The 17,574-nt window shown below is 35.7% G+C and overlaps 1 protein-coding gene across 1 annotated transcript; it reads left to right on the top strand.

Annotated features, from left to right (window-relative positions):
• Nucleotides 1–3,540: 3,540 nt before the first annotated feature.
• Nucleotides 3,541–16,343, top strand: LOC135624257 (uncharacterized). The gene is made up of 19 exons (XM_065127683.1): nt 3,541–4,088; nt 4,288–4,813; nt 4,907–5,164; nt 6,129–6,220; nt 8,620–8,826; nt 8,926–9,117; nt 9,200–9,409; nt 9,946–10,124; nt 10,249–10,342; nt 10,421–10,477; nt 10,577–10,711; nt 10,836–10,907; nt 12,088–12,195; nt 12,356–12,517; nt 12,602–12,730; nt 13,538–13,639; nt 13,709–13,797; nt 15,194–15,346; nt 15,617–16,343. The coding sequence occupies exons 1-19, from the start codon at nt 3,573–3,575 to the stop codon at nt 16,203–16,205; spliced, it is 3,870 nt and encodes a 1,289-aa protein (XP_064983755.1). The 5' UTR covers nt 3,541–3,572; the 3' UTR covers nt 16,206–16,343.
• The last annotated feature ends 1,231 nt before the right edge of the window (nt 16,344–17,574 follow it).

Below are 17,574 nucleotides of genomic sequence, written 5' to 3' on the forward strand. Positions count from 1 at the left end.
TAGAGATCCCGTGTCTAACCCTAATGGGTCCTTCCCTAGTGGGTATTGGATCTGCATCCAATAAGACAAGGGCTCCGTCGGATATCTCATATCCGAACCTCTACTCATCGCAATGCCTACCATATGTGTGTGACCCTCTAGGCCCAATATCGAGCTGGCCGTGAGTCATACCTGTCATAACTCCTTCTAACTCAGTGAATTATTATCTCTGTAATAATTCACTCAACTCATCGACTACGGACGTACTAGGCCACTATGCCGTAGTCCCCAGACGATACAGGGGAATCCAATCCATTGGACCTATCTGTCCTCAGTTACCATGTACCTATAGTCCCTCATCCATCTAATATCCCAAAGATCGTATATCGAGCATGGTGCTGTCAGACCCATACGGTTTCTACTCGAGTCTCGCTCTAATCGGATTCTCCCGGAGAACTCTTTCTCTCTCAACCCGAATGACCCTGGCCAGGGATTTGTCTGAGCAAGAACACATGGGATATTCCTCTCATGACGCCGAGAGTGGATGATCCTCTGTCAACACTCAATAGCCCTCATAAGGTCGACTACCACTCCCAATGACCAACTGTACTAGATCTGGGATAGCTAAACCTATAAGTCTGGTATCAAAGAGTGGAGCACTCATATAGGACATCCTTGGTGTCTCAAGTCTAAGGACCAGATACACCACTAGGACTACGGAATCGCTGTCTGACAATAAGGCATCATCAACCATCCAGCATTCCGTAAGCGGATCAATCAGTGAACTCATTCTCCAATGAGCACCTGTACTGTATCCCTAGTGTCCCTACATGAGCAGCTATGAGACCAGCTGCATCTATCATATGGACGGGTATACAGCACACCAGTCTATCCGGTTATCACGATGTCCCTCTCGAGTAACCTATGACCGGGATTATTTAGGATATGTGTTTAAAGGTGAATCGATCTCATTATCGTGATCTCATCACGATCCGATTCTCATTGCACAAATCCAAGGACATCACAATATATATATGCATTTATGCAATAGTTATAAAGTGATGTACGCCAAAATATAATAAGCAAAAAGATTCTGTATCAAGTCACACATGCCATCACTCACGTTTAATATGACATGTTATATTGTCAACCGCACTACTTCTGCAGCACTTAATTTTAAAACTCTAGAGGAAGTTTGGTTAGGTACTCCTGCTGATTACTCTGATTTAAAAAATTTTGGGTGTTTAGCATACATGCATGTAAATGAAGGAAAATTAGAGCCTCGAGCTAAAAAGTGTATTTTCCTTGGGTATGTTTCTGGGGTGAAAGGATACATATTATGGTGTTCTGATCCCAAATCCCTAAAATTTATAATTAGTAGAGATATTACTTTTGATGAATTGTTTATGTTATCTTCCAAAGAGGAATCTACTAGTTGTACAAATGATAGTGCGCAGAAGCAGGTGGAGCTTGAGATTGGTAGTTCTGATTCTTTTCAATCGAACTCTTCTACTCAAAGAATGGCAATAGATGGTCCCAAGTCTACTGATGAAGATGATCCAGAGGAAGAGCAATATTCCATAGCCAAGGATAGACCATGGAGAGATATTCGACCATCACAAAGATATGCAAATTTGGTTGCATATGCTTTGTTTGTTACAAAAGAAACAAGTGAAGTTGGTGAGTCTACTACCTACTCAGATGCAATTTCTTGTGATAATTCTGCTAAGTGGTTAATTGCGATGAATGAAGAAATTGAATCTCTCCATCAGAATAGAACTTGGGATCTTGTAAAGCCGCCTTCGGGTAAGAAAATTGTTGGATGCAAATGGGTCTTCAAAAGAAAGGAAGGTATTCCAGGGGTTGAAGATGCAAGGTATAAAGCACGATTGGTTGCAAAGGGCTATAATCAAGTACATGGTGTTGATTTTAATGACATATTTTCACCTATTGTTAAACATAGCTCTATTCATGTTTTGCTTGTTTTAGTTGCCATGTATGATTTGGAATTTGAGCAACTTGATGTCAAGACAGCTTTCTTACATGGTAAATTTGAAGAACAAATTTACATAGAGCAACCTCATAGATTTGAAGTTGACGATAAGGAAGACCATGTTTGCTTGTTAAAGAAATTCTTGCACGGATTGAAGCAGTCTCTAAGATAATGGTATAAGGTTTGATTTTTTTATATTGGGTCATGGTTACATGAGGAGCATGTATGACAGCTGTGTCTACTTCCGGAAGTTAACTGGTGGCTCTTTTATATATTTGTTGCTTTATATTAATGACATACTTATTGTAGCTAAAAATTTATCAAAAATCCATACTTTGAAAATTCAGCTGAGTAGTGAATTTGAAATGAAAGATTTGGGAGCAGCTAAATACCTCCAAAAGAGTCAAAACAGTAAAATTATTGTAATTTTATAGTATTGGAGGTATTACCATTGCAACTTCTAACACAACTAAAATCATGACCCGGGTGGTATTATTATCATCCTAAGCAATACAATCAGTTACTGCCATCAATATTATTGACAAAGCATTGATGATGCTATCGATTGAATCAAGTGATACCATTGATCGTTAAGCCATGCGTTTAGCATGGTAAAGACTCTAGTTTGACAATTTCAAGCCCAATATCTGTCATAAGTTATATGACTAGTAAGGTTTATTCCATCCTTAATGATAGTTCAATTTGACCCAATTTAACTCGTAGACTTAAACACGGCAACTGCTCTTTTGGAATGTCATTCAAAATTATGCATATTGACAAATCTTTCAACACATTATTCATTTTTGATATGTTAATTTATTTTTCTTTAACACTATCTAAATCTTAGATATTATGTTCAATCATTCGATATGATATATGATGTATGATATTTGGCTCGACATGATTTTTTGACTCAATGCTTATGTTTCTTAGTCTGTATCACTTATCTTGACATAGCAATAGTTTCTTAAATTCATCAAAATTAATTTCTTCATTAAAATTTAAAATTTAATAAGCTGATTCAATAATTGTTACTTCATATTTCGATCGTTAGATCCGACGTCCGAGCCTATCATAAATATGATGTTAGAAATATGAGGGGTTCATCAATTGATCCGGGCACAACATGATGCCTCATGGTGACATTAACAATTCTTGATTAATGTGTCACAATTAATGAATATGAAAGAGGATGCTAAGTGTGTCAAAAGGACAGGTATTGTTGGGTTGTGCATGTGTGAACATTTCCTTATCAATTATATAATAATATTTTTTTAAAAAAATTCAAAACTAGTCAAAAATAAATAATTTAATATTGTATAAATTATAAATATATTCCTATTTTTCTTCCTATTAGGATAATTAAATACTTTATATTTTATTTCGCTTTTATAAACATTATTAAATCAAGTGGTCCATAATTGTGAATTCCGGGCTCACAATCATCCAGACCGTTCATCAAATAATTCGTGCATCATAAAGCATGGAACTCGATGAACGGCGTGATCGGAAGCGATCCTTAATCTATAAATGTGCGCGTTGAACGTCTCGCTCCCTCGGAACCCTAGAGGTTGGGCTTCTTTGTTTCTTTTCTCGTCGAATGGATTCCGACGTCGTCTTCTTCGCTGTCGACGACGAGGCCGGCGGTGGAGGTATTGATGGAGATGACATCGCAGCTGGCGTCCTGGCTCGCTTCCAGGGCTCCAAACGCGAGGACCATCAGCATCTGTGCGCCGCCGTCGGTACCATAGCCCAGGCCCTCAAGGACCAGGGAATCCCCCTGACCCCCGTTGCCTACTTCGGTGCTACGGCTTCCTCTCTCGACCGTCTCTCACGAGATCCCGCTTCCGGCTCCGACCCCGCCGCTGCCTCACTGCTCTCCTTCCTCGCCGTTGCGTTCCCCAGGGTCTCCCGCCCCGTCATCCTGAGTAGGTGGACAGAGGTCTCCGAGATCTTGGTTCGAATCCTAGGATTCAATTCACTGCCGCCCGGTGGTGTGAAGTCGGGGCTGAGGTGCGCATCTTATTTGCTTGCAGTAGGAGATAAAACAAACTGGTCGGCTTTGTCGCCTCTTTATGCGGTTCTTTTAAGCTTTGTCACGGCTCAGCGGCTCAAGGTAACTCAGCGAGCTCCGATTCTTCTCCTCTTATTGTAGTCAAATTTTTGCATTTTTTCTGAGCATTGGTCTTCATTTGGATTCAGCTATCATCAATTTATCGTGCATAATGACTGTCAATATTTGTAGAAGGATTGTTAATATATTGTATCAAACATGCAAAATGTACATGGATACTAGTTAATTAGATGTATTGCAGGTAAGGAAGGAGTGTCACTCGTGTTTGAGTGATGTGCTAAGAAGTTTCCAAAATAAGACAGTTTTGTTGTCGGCAAGTGAAAGTATCACAGCCATCTTTGAGAGGTCTCTGTTGCTTGCCGGTGGAACTTCTTCAGAATCAGCTTCTTCCGAGGGGTCTAAAGGAGCTATGCAGGTCTTATGTATTTTAAATGCCATGAAGGGTTGTCTTCCCCTTATGTCAAAGAAATACACAAATACAATACTGAAGTACTTAAAAAACCTATTGGAGCTGCGGCAGTCGATTGTAACAAGATGTATAATGGAGGTTCTGCATGTTCTTTGCAGCAGTTCAACTGCAGATGTTGCTCCTGAGTTATTAGAAGATTTGTTATCCTTTATAGCATTGTCTGTATCTGATAAGGAGAAGTCAGCAGATCAGATGGCATCAACAGCACACTTGTTACATTTGGGTACGAGAAAGGTTTATCATCTAAACAAGGAAATATGTGTTGTGAAACTTCCTCTCATATTTAATGCTCTTGGAGGTTTGTAGTTTTCAAGTTCTTAATGTCAATTTGCAATAAGTATTCCAATGGACATATATAATCTTTATATTATTTTATTTTATTGTGCAACAGATATTTTAGCCAGTGAGCATGAGGAAGCTATAGTTGCTGCTATGGAGGCCCTAAAGGGTTTAATATGTACTTGCATTGATGAAACCCTTATTGAGCAAGGTGTTGTTAAAATAAAAGCTGCAGATGGAGGGCTGAGGCAGTCTGGACCTACTATCATTGAAAAAATATGCGCAACCATTGAAGGCTTCCTTGGTTATCGCTACAATGCTGTTTGGGACATGTCGTTCCAGGTTCTTTCAACAACATTCATTCAACTAGGTATTAGCTTGCAAAGAACTTGACACTGATTTTGTTGATCAATTTTATGTTGTGCGGTTGTTTTGCATTTATTTTTGAGGAATGATGTAAAACATAAACATGCCATTTATCAACTTTAAGATTATCACTTCATTGAGTGATGAACCATGGAGCTCATGAAACACGGAGTGGATTGCTGACCATGACCTTGTTATGCTGATGGAGTGTTGTGTTGGGCATGATGCTGCATTGAGTCCATGCCCAATTGTGGACAGATGAATGGGACAAGCGTATGCTCTACGTTTCCTATGACACATCTTATGGTATGTGTTGAGTGCACACATGCCTTTACATGAACTGTCTCTAACAGACCATAGCCAATTAATTTGTTCATGTTTTGTGGTTCTTATTTTTAGTATGGTATATGCACGTGGCACTAAAACTTATTACATAATAAATTATTGTTGCCCATATAATTAGAACTGCTGGACTGGGAATTTCATTGCAACTCCTGGTTGTGGATAGACTTATAGTTTTCTTCGTGGTCTCTAATACCAATTAGAATGTTCATGTGATGACTCAGTAATGGTTGCAAAATATAGTTAAGCTATGGGAAAATTCTTATCCATTAGCTGTTGTTAGACACCATCACTATCATTGAGGTTCAAAATGACAACGCTCATTACTTCCCTTGTGTAAGGATATCACAGTTTATCCATAGTGTATGCTATAGATTGTTATCTATGAGCTGGAGGAAGATGTCTTAAGTTTGACATCAGTGTAATGTTGTTAATCTAAATTATTGTCCTTAAAAATAATTTCATTCATTGGACCATTTGCTAACGTTAGATGGAAGCTGCATAATAATATTCTGATGGTGCAAGCAGTTACAATTCGTGTTGTGAACTGAACTTGTTCTTGATGGAGCTTACTTCTTACTGATACACTTGTTTGTGATCTGATGGTCCTGATGGGAAATTTTCAGGAAAATCTTCATACTATCTAATGGCTGGAGCTGTTAAAAGCCTTGCAGATATGCAGAACTTATCAGATGAGGATTTCTCTTTCAGAAAGCAGGTGCACTTCTGTTTATTTGCAATATAGTCATAAGCAATATTTTTTTTTATTAGCAGAGTTATTAGTCTTAATTTTGTTCACAGATTGACATGATTATGTTTCCCCAAAAAGAAATCTATCAAGACTTCATAATTCTACCAAATGACTTTTGTAACTCATTTTGGAGTAGTACAGACAATTCAGGAGGAATGCATTCTGCCTCCCATACAACATTACATCTATCAACCCTTGCTTTAACAGCAGTCCAGTGTGCTGCTTGATTACATTCCCTTAAACAATGTAATAGAGAGTATGAAGGGATTTGCAAAAGGAGATGCTTAGTATCCACAAGTACTTCGTCGATTAACCATGGTGCATGTTTATACATCTTAGAAGTTCCTTTAGTGTTACTGAATTAGTTTCAATTTGAAGTTGATAGAACCCTTTCGCAATTGCAAAATTGAAGTCCCATCTTGACAGCCAAAGCCTTGCATTGTAAAGCGGATTTGTTGCCTAGATATTGAAGATCTGCTGCAGAGAGCAGTATTCAATATGATTACAAAAGATGAATCCTGCACCTCCTTCCTACAAAATAAAGGATCCATCAATATTAAGTTTATACCATCCTAGAGATGGTTTTTGCAAATTAAGCAGAGTATTGCACAACACTTCTCCTTCAGATAGTGTTGTTCTGACATAGTAGCCAGTATGAGCCATAGTTTGAGGCATGCCCATTTAATGGAAGATTTGCTAAGGAGGATAAATAGAGTATTATTATGCATTTTCCAAATGAACCGGAGTTGATTTGCTATGGCAATCTGCAGAACTTTTCCCTTCCCCTTGTTAGTACCTTCTTTCAACTAGTTGTACCTTCTTTTAACTAGTCTACTAATATCCATGTGGATTTGTATTCAAAGGAGAATTGTAGATTCACTTGCCAATAATCCCAAAGCTTAATATAAAAGGAACAATAAAAGAAGGGACAATCAATAGATTCAGGATGAGTTTGGCATAAAGGGCATATGGGTTGAACTAGAATATTGAATTTAATAAATCTATTGGCAGTTGGGAGTCTTGACATGATTATTGTTAGAGTAAGTTGTACTTTAGAAGATGGTGTGAATTCTAACTTTATTCTTGCTTGTTGATTATGCCATTGTGGTGGAAAATGTTCCAAATTTTGTGAACAAAATATGATATTTGAGGTACTTGAAACATTTACATGCATCCTAGCCTTGTAAGCCTTAGATTGGGATTTCCTAGTGAAACCGACAATACCATCACAATTTGTATTATTTTTCTTTCTTGATTTCCTTGTGAAATTATCGTATCAGTCAAAGTTATTATGTTTCTAATGTTTAGATATATGAGTATATTACCTCCTATAACATGGCGGGCCTTTGTACAGCAATAAGTTGTTGTAAAGCTGCTCTTTTGTGAGGTTGGTATTCAAGTCGCAGAAACAACCTTTCTATATTTTGAGGTTAGGCTGCATGCATTGACCTTCTTCAAATGTGCATTGGCAGGAGCCTTTGCACATTGAGAATGCCTTTTGTATTACCTTCTATACTTGATTAATCTGCATAGCACTTTAATTTGTTGTAAATATCACATAGAGATGTGGTGAAGATTGACTTTTGACCTTCATGATAAATGCATTCATTCAATTATGACTCCAGAACTTATTCTTGTGGTGGCATGTATCTTTCTTCTCTGAGTGGGCACCAAATTGTGCAATTGTCTGATTGTTTACTCTAGTTGGTTTGCTGGGATTTTTCTCTTTGTTACCTCAGGATCCTCTCTAGGACCTGTTGATTGACCATCCTTAAGTAGCATTCATGTTTTTCTGCCTATCTTATTAACTAGCAAAAATTGTAGAGGCTTCTTTGGTTGCATAATGTTTATAGACATTGTTTTTATCAATTACCTTGAACCACTTTTGAGGATCTTTTCACTTTTCATTTTTAAGTATTGTAACTATTTTAACTGATTATGATGGCCTTATCATCGTACTCATTGATGTCTATGAAGCTCAACTCTGCTCATTGAATATCTATGCGAACTTTTATTTTGTGTATGCTTTAGATATAACATATTGAATCTTCTTGCTTCCATTTGTTTATGTTAATCAGTGCTTTAGTTATATAATTGTTGGATTGTATTCATTTTCTTTATTATTTCATCTATGTAATTTGATTTTTTAGTATCTCAGAGCCTTGCTAAAAATCAGTCTATGCTAAATGTTAACTGCTTAGTCTAGTAGTTGCCTCCTTGTCAGTTCAGTGCTTAATTTCATATTTTACAGCAATTCATGTTTGAAATGATTGTTCTACATGATTTTAGTAGTAAAGTATCTGGCCTAAGTCGATAAAGGTGATTCGTCTGGTTTTTTTCTTAGTCAATTCCTTGTCAACTTGCAGCTTCATGAATGTGTTGGGTCAGCTGTTAGTACAATGGGGCCTGAGAATTTTCTCAGCATCCTGCCACTCAACTTGGATGCAGATGTCTCTGATGCTAATGTTTGGCTACTTCCAATATTAAAGCAACATGTGGCTGGTGCTCGTTTAAGTTTTTTCGCTGAACACATATTAGTTCTGGCTAAAGACATAAAGCAGAAGTCCTACAAGGTAGGTCTTCCCCTCTCACATAAATCCCCATCATGGTCTTTTTTTCTATTATTATCATTAGTTTTGACATATGTTAATATAACTTTATAATGAAAAAAGCTTGAGAAGGAGGGATTGATTTTCTCAGCTAGGAGTGCAAAAGGTCTTGTATATGCCTTATGGTCCTTGTTGCCTGCATTTTGCAATTATCCTGTGGATACTTCAAGTGGTTTTAAGGTTATTCAGGAAGAGTTATGCAATGCACTCCGTGAAGAACCTGACTTGCGTGGGATAATATGTTGCAGCTTACAGGTACACCTTTGTTTTTTCCTTAAATCAGAAGTATACTACTTCGTCCTTCTTGCTTCACTTCAATTGTTGTCTATTTTTGTAGACTTTGATTCGCCAAAACAATGACATAATTTCTAATAAGTCCACTGGACCTGATGATAAAATAAGCCCTTCAACGACAGAAGAGGATCATTATAGTAAAAGTGAATCAGAGGAAAATCTGAAGGCAATACAATCTTTTGCTCCTGAGTTTTTCTCAGTTTTATCAGAGACATTCTTGACGTGTTCGAAAGACAGTGGTGGTTGCCTGCAGGTATTTATCTGTTTTATAAGAAGTGTTTAATGTGATTCAGGTCCATAAAATTTACATTTTTGCCTTAACAAGGAAATAATTGAATCTGCCAACTCTGAAATGTCATGTTTTTGAACCAAAATTTCTGCAAGTTTTTTTGCATAGTTCTGTTTATAATCCTTGTGATATATATATATATATATATATACACACACACACACTTAAAAGTAAGAATGATGATACAATCTCTCTCCGTATCTCTTTTTTCTTCTTTTTATTATTTGGATGTTTCTGCACATGCTAATGATGCTGAATGTTATGGTGACTTGATGTTGTAACAAGATTATTAAATAGCAGATGACCCTCCTGATTATTCGTAAGAACAAACTTTCGTTTGCCTACATCGAAGAAGCTTAAACCTTGCTTTGAAATTTTGAAGTGAAAAGAGTGCTCTATTGGCTGCTATTTGTGTTATCGTTATCAATGGTGAATCATATTGTGCTTGTCCTTTGATTGCATTGGAAAAGGAAATAACAGGCTTATCTTTTGTTTTCAAGGCAATGATCCATGATTTTGCATTGATATCGGACAAAAAGGTAGTGAAGAAGGTCTTCATGGCTACCATGCATAAACTGTTGAAGGTCACTAAGGAAGCAGTTAAAATGAATCAGCTTAATTGTTCTGGTACAATGCTAACTGATAGTTCCTCAAACGAAGCATCACTTTCACATGAAAGGTGTTTATTGTATTCATGTTCTTTTTGGATTTTTGTTTATGAAGTATTTAGCTCTTTAAATTTTTCCTATTGATTTGATCAGCTTGTGCAATAAGCGGATGTTTTACACTTCATCTGATTGCAGGGCCCTCCTATTGGACTTGGCAGTTTCACTTCTGCCTGGTCTAGGTGATAAAGAGATTGATTTGTTATTCAGCGCTATTAAGCCTGCTTTCCAGGTGCATCATAGTTGTACCAATTGTTTTTGTTATTAATCCTATTCAAACTTGTGTTATATATGTTCGTATGTATTGTAGGATGAAGAAGGGATTTTACAAAAGAAAGCATATAAAATCCTCTCGATTATACTGAAGGTATTATGATGTCTTGATTTTTTCAGGTTTATTAGAAAATTCTGGGACTTGGGAAGTCAGTTATATTACTTACTGATATCAACCTGCTTACATTTTTAGGAACGTGGCCACATCCTTTCAAATAATCTGGAGGAACTACTTGAGTTGATGATTGCGTCACTACCTTTTTGCCACTTTGCAGCTAAACGTCATAGACTTGATTGCTTGTATACATTGATTATCTACATATCAAAGGTCTGTGATGGGTTTTATTGCAAGCTAGAATTGCTGATTTGAAATATATGTTTGATGCTTCTGGATGTTGTCAGCTGGTTTTTTTCAGAATATGAACTGAAAATGATGTCTTATTTTTTTATAGGATTTGTTTGATCATAAAAGGAGGGATATCATCAGCGCTTTTATCACTGAAATAATACTTGCTTTAAAAGAGGTAAATTTGTGGTTTTGCTTGCTAAAAGTGGTATATACGAGCATGAGCATTTCTGTGTACTGTTTAATTAAACATATAATTTAATACAACATTTATGTTATTCAAATATGAGTTTGCAAAAAATCTGCTCTTGTCATAAGCATGCTGTAGCCCCTTAGTGGTGTCTATCTTGGTAATTGAAGGTTCATGAGATGTGACTTTTAAATATATAGGGATAATTAATTTAGATGTAAAGAAAACTGGACAATGTAGTATCATTTTTTGGGCTACCAATGTTCATTAATTGGTTGTAGCTGTTTGTTTTGACATTTAATTTACTACAGCTTAGAGGTTATCATGGGCCATTTAAAATATTTATGAGTTGTACAATGAAGGTGATGAAAATTGATATGATTTGTTCGAGTTGATGGAGTTAATTTTTGGACTAACAAAGTACCTCATTTTTGGCATACCAAGAGAGTATTGTTAACTTCCTTTTGGCAATGGCGACAAGGAGGTCTTAAGTTGTGATATTTTTTCTCATAGTTTCTATTGGTTCTGAGTTTTGGTTACTTTCTGTCAATGATCCTTGTAGTTCCTCATGATTCTGAGATCTTTTTAACTCTTGTTTGATCATTGTTTGTTAATATATATTACTAGGTTATGCACATTCTTTAATGCATAGAACTTGACCCTTATTCTTCTCTTCCCCTGTTTTCCTTTTCTTCCTAGTTTTCCTGATTTTTAATTGTTTGCTTTTTGATCTGTTCAATACTGAACTTGAACCACCAAAATCAACTGAGGTGTTTCCATCTGGCAGTTGGTGTAAATGGAAGCCAAATCTTTTGGCCATGGATCATTTTAGTTAATACTTATGAGCATGTTCTTTGGATTGAATATGAGCAAAAATGTTGTTGAGGAACATTTGGTAATTGCTAAGAGCTTTCAGTCATTTACTAGGCACAATGCTATGTATGTATTGTTGGTCTGACTTGTTATTTTTATTACTTCATCTCACTATATGAAATATACATTCAAGAAATCTATGTACATGGTTCTGACTTTATTGTTTTCATTGCTCCTTGCTGGTTGTATTTCAAGGGATTTTTACTTTTTCTGACAATAAATACCTTTTTAATTTGTGAAAAGTTGTTCAGCTAATGGACAAACTTTGCAACATTTTATTGGTTTTGTCCTACAGGCCAATAAAAAGACAAGAAACAGAGCTTATAACTTGCTTGTTAACATTGGTCATGTTTATGAAGATGATGGAGGGGGAAAAGATAACCTTCTACAACTTTTTAACTTGGTAATTAAAGCCTTTCTTCTCCTCAAGCATTTACTTAATTTATTGTAAAAAAATGCTTGAGTCATCAATGTAGATAATAGTAAAACACTGTAGCTTTTTCAAATTCTCAAGGGGGTTCTATGCTTTATTTGTAACTTAATTGTCCTTATCTTCAATTCAGATAGCTGGCGGTCTTGCTGGTGAAACACCACATATGATCAGTGCTGCAGTAAAAGGGTTAGCTCGTTTGGCATTTGAGTTCTCAGATCTCATTGGTGCAGCTTACAACTTGCTTCCCTCTGCATTTCTTCTCCTGCAAAGAAGGAACCAGGAAATTGCCAAAGTATCTCTTGTACCCTGCATCAACTTTTATATGAACTAAAACTGGGCTGTTCTGATACTCAGTTCCATTCTGTACATACTGCAGGCCAACTTAGGTCTCATCAAGGTATTGGTGGTAAAATCCAAAGCTGATGGCTTGCAGATGCACTTGAAGACGATGGTTGAAGGACTCCTGAGATGGCAAGATGATGCCAAGAATCATTTCAAGGCCAAGGTATTTTCTTCATTTTTCTCCATGTAATTTATGTGACCATGAAGAAATTTAGAACCATCCCATCATGACTGAGCCATTTATCAAAAATACAGTGATGATCTACTTGACAAGGTTGGCACAATTATTAAACTATACGTTTTATGATTGTAATTAATGCTTAACCAACATTAGTTGTTATTGGTGGGCTACATAGGTAAATAGGATCCCGTGAATGGTAGTCGTCTTCTAGTGACCTGGGCGCAAGTGTCAGGCCTACTTGGATTAAGGTTTATTCTGTCAAAAAATATTATTCTAGTAGGCCTATGCAGTTAAAATGTGACAAATGCATATATAATCAACTGCAATTTTGTTATGGATGTAGTATGTTGGCTTGCTCACATTACTTGCACATGATATACCCTAGTTGCCAGTGTTGGGTGATGTAGGTATATAAGATTTGATGAGTTGTAATCAACTAGTAGTGACCTGGGCATAAGCATTTTGGGTTACTTGGTTTAAGGTTCATCCTGTTAGTTATTATTCTATTAAGCCTATCAGGTTGGACTCTGACAAATGGATATTTACTCAATTGCAACTTTTTTGATTGATAGTGATATATCTTGGTTCACAGTATTTGCACATCAGAGAGACATTATATCTTTAGCCTCCTTATGTCTATACTATATAGTTGAGTACAAGGAATAAAGATATAGAGACACTATATCGTTAGCCTCGTTTTGTCAATACTATATAATTGAGTCCAAGGAAACTGAATTTATATAAGATGCTTAACTATCCTGTTCTCATTTTCATGTTATCACTTGTCAGATTAAGTTACTGCTTGAAATGCTTGTGCGAAAATGTGGTTTTGATGCTGTGAAAGAAGTTATGCCTGAAGGCCACATGAAACTATTGACCAACATTCGAAAGGTAAATCATGATATTCCTTATTGTTTTGAGACTCCAAAGTGTTCATCTTGATCTTGGGATTCATGATAGATTAAGGAGAGAAAAGAGCGAAATGCCAAATCTGATGATGGGGAATCCGAGGATGGGGAATCTGTCACTTCCCGAACAACCATCTCTAGGTAATATAATGCTAAAAATTATTTTTTGTGGTAATTGTAACTTGTGAATTCATACCTTTTTGTTCTGCATGTTTGTTCTTTATTAAACCCATTGATTTGTTCCAAGTTTCTTGTAGTTAAAGGTATACCATTCTTTTTTAAATAATTATCATCCCCAAAGACATCAACATGGATACTAAATATTTATGAGGTTAGTCCCAAGGAATTTTGAAGTGGATATACTTTCTCTGATATTTTGTGAGAATTTACTCAATTAAATTTTATTCAGAACTCCAGTTAAATGATTAAATGATCAGACCAGAGCATGGACAAGCACAAATACTACCACGACAATAATAACAATAAAGCCATAAGTCCAAATTATTTGGGGTCGGCTACATGGATCTTTTGTCGTCATTGAGATTTGTAAAAAGCTATGTGCTTAGTTAAGTTCAGAGTACTTAGATCCTTATTTATAGTTTCTATTAAAGTTTTTTTAGGTTTTTATTTGTCTCTCTTCGTACCACTAACATTAATTATCTTATCTCTTCCACTTACTACATCCGGAGGTCTCTTTAGCACATTCTTATACTATCTTTAACGATTTTCTTTCATCTTATCTTTTATCGAAACAATATCTTGTTGTTCACGAATAAAAATATTTTTTTTCTTATTTTTCCTAGTAACTCTACACATCCATCTCAATATTTTTATCTTGACAACATATTTTTTGTATATGTTTTTTTTAATTGCCTAACACTCAGATCCATTAAGCATTGTTAGTCTCACAATTGTCTTATAAAATTTTTCTTTTAATCTCAAAGGTATCCGATAATCATACAAGACTCCTGACGCTCCCTCGATATTTTTACCATTATGTTTTTATTCTATGAATAATATCTTCATCTGATAGATGTACATATTGGCATGTCTTATCAACTAATTTGTTTACAAGAAGCATACCTCGGAGTTCTGTGACCAGGTGACAAGCTTGGTCAGTATATTTCTATAGTTGGTTTCATGAATAATTCAAGCGTCATGTTTTGATATACAATTGCTCGCTGCGATTTTCTGATGCTTTATGTGACATTGAGAATGGGTAGAATGTTAGCTGATATTGTGTTGAATGTCCTTAAACCAAGTTTCTGTCATTGCCATCTTTGTAATTACGATTTGATGACACATGTTTTTCATGACTAGATAGTGTGATGCTCTAGTTATTAAGTTCCATTGTATTTTCTTTTTCATGTCTTGTAAGAGGTTTATAGTTACATTCATTGAGGAAACAAATCTGATACTTGTGGACAACTGTACTATAGCAAAAACTGCATTTCTTGTTTCTTTGGGTGCTTAAAACTATCCTCTTCTGTTAGCCTTTCTAAGTATTCTGATGTTTCCTATTTTACTAAATTTTCAGCCACAGGAAATGGAATCACAGTCGTCTATTTTCCGATTTTGGAGATGAAGACACAGGTGACGATAGTGATGCAGAATTAGCTGTGGCTAAAACATTTTCTGGTCAACACAGAAGAGCTTTCACTGGTCCTGCTTCTGGGTCTTCATCTATAGGGTATGGATGATTCTTAATTTTATTGTTTGATATCATTGTCAGTAATAAAATATGTGAGAAAACAGGGTGTTATTGCCTGCATGATAAAATTTCTTTGCTATTATATGGAGCCATTTGTTGTCTTTTCTATTGTTCTATAAGGCAAACATGTTATTGTGCTTGTGCTTTCTCTATAGCTGGAATTGTTTCTAAAATAAGGTTTTGGAAGAAATGATCTTACTATTTGTTCACTACATTGGAATGCTCTTATAGTGAAAATTCTGATTGTAGGTCAATCCGAAAACGTAAAACAGCTAAGAGTTTGCCAGAAGATTTGTTTGACCAATCCGAAGGTGATCCACTTGACCTGCTAGACCGGCAAAAGACAAGATTAGCCCTACGATCCTCAGCTCACCTCAAAAGAAGGAAAACCTCCTTGGATGAGCCAGAAATCGATGCTGATGGCCGTCTTATTGTTCGTGAGGATGGTTGTAAACCTAAAAAGGAGAACCTCTTCCCAGATAAAGACTCAGATGCAAGGAGGCACATGGACAGCCGTTCCCTTCCAAGTTCTTTGATAAAAACTCAGAAGAAGCGACAGAAGACTTCAGATTCTGGTTGGGCTCACCCGGGTAGTGAGTATACCAACAAAAAGGCAGGTGGTGATGTGAAGAGGAAGGACAAGCTGGAGCCGTATGCATATTGGCCTCTTGACAGAAAGCTGCTCAATCGTAGGGTGGAAAGCAGGGCTGTTGCACGGAAGGGAATGGCAAGCGTCATGAAGCTAACAAAGAAGCTGGAAGGACACAGTGCATCTAGTGCACTCTCTTTGAAGGGACTGGCTTTCAAGAAACAAAGAAAAGGTGGTAAGAAGAGGTGATGCTGTGTAATAATAGTTGGTGAGGCATCCAGTTAACTATGCGCGCATTCATGACTGACCAAATTGCAGCTGTTGTACCTATCATCAATTTTTGCCCATGTGATATGTTAAAATGTGATCATGAGGTTTTTTAGGACATTTGAGGGGGTTTTTAAACCTTGTCTCACATCAACGGAGGATCATAGATAATAACATATATAATTGATCACTCTTTTGTTTTTTTTTAAAAATAGTTTAGTTTTTAAAAAATTATGTTTCATACAAATTAGAATTTTATATAGAGTATTACAAGTAATATAGTAAAAAAAAGTCAGAGAATAATATCTTTATTTTGTAAATTTAGATTCAAATAGAAGTTTAGGTAGGTATTTCAGTTATAAGTAATTCAGTTACAAGTAATTTAGTATCGAAAGGTTAATAATTATTGTTTCTATTTTGTAGATTTTATAGGGTTAATTAAAATAGAAGTTTGGGTAGTCCGATAAAATAAGTTTTTGGCTAAAATAAGTATAGAATAAGGATATGTTATAAATCTTGAAAATTGAACGGGAGAGAGATCAGATTCAAAGATTTGTTTTTTTGTATTTTTTACAATTCAATCTTTATATTATGTATATTTACAAATAGATCCTCACAATTATAAATAGGTTATTAGATTTATAATTAAGTCCTTGTAAACAATTCAAAATAGATCTTTATATTACTAACATATCTAGATAAAAAAAAATTTCAGTCATTTAAATTTATCATGTTTCCATCGTTGAAAAGATAGGATAAGCTTTCTTCATTTTTTCGTCTAGCTCCTAAGTAGTTTTATCAATAAATTGGTGCTTCCAAATCACTTTTACTAGAAGAGTGATGTTATATCTTTGGGTCTTTTCTTTCTTATCAATTATCTTAGTAAGCTCTTCCATATAAGATAAATCTTTATCAATACTATTGTCTCGTGTTTAATGATATGAGAGGGATCTAATATATATTTTTTTATTGACTATCGATTTGAGGGTGATAAGTAGTGTTAAACTTTAATTTAGTACTCTTTATTTAGGTGATAACTAAACGTGGATGTCATAATGAGATATGATTACATGAATAGAGGCCATCAATATCATTGAGTCTTACACTTTCTTCGTAACATTCAAATCATAATTTTTTTTTTCCTAATAACTTTCATTGCTTCACAACCAGACTAGATATAAAACGTGCATTAGCTACTGTTAGGATCGAGAGCACTAAGAGGGGGGGGGGTGAATTAGTGCAGCGGAAATCTTATATTAATTTAAAAACCAAAAGCTGCGTTCGTTCAAAAACTATTATGATGCAAAAGCAAATTCGCAGTTTGTATCTAGGTGCAGTTTGCGTCTAAGCG

The sequence above is a fragment of the Musa acuminata genome, chromosome BXJ2-10, assembly GCF_036884655.1.
Source record: "Musa acuminata AAA Group cultivar baxijiao chromosome BXJ2-10, Cavendish_Baxijiao_AAA, whole genome shotgun sequence".
Classification (NCBI taxonomy): domain Eukaryota; kingdom Viridiplantae; phylum Streptophyta; class Magnoliopsida; order Zingiberales; family Musaceae; genus Musa; species Musa acuminata.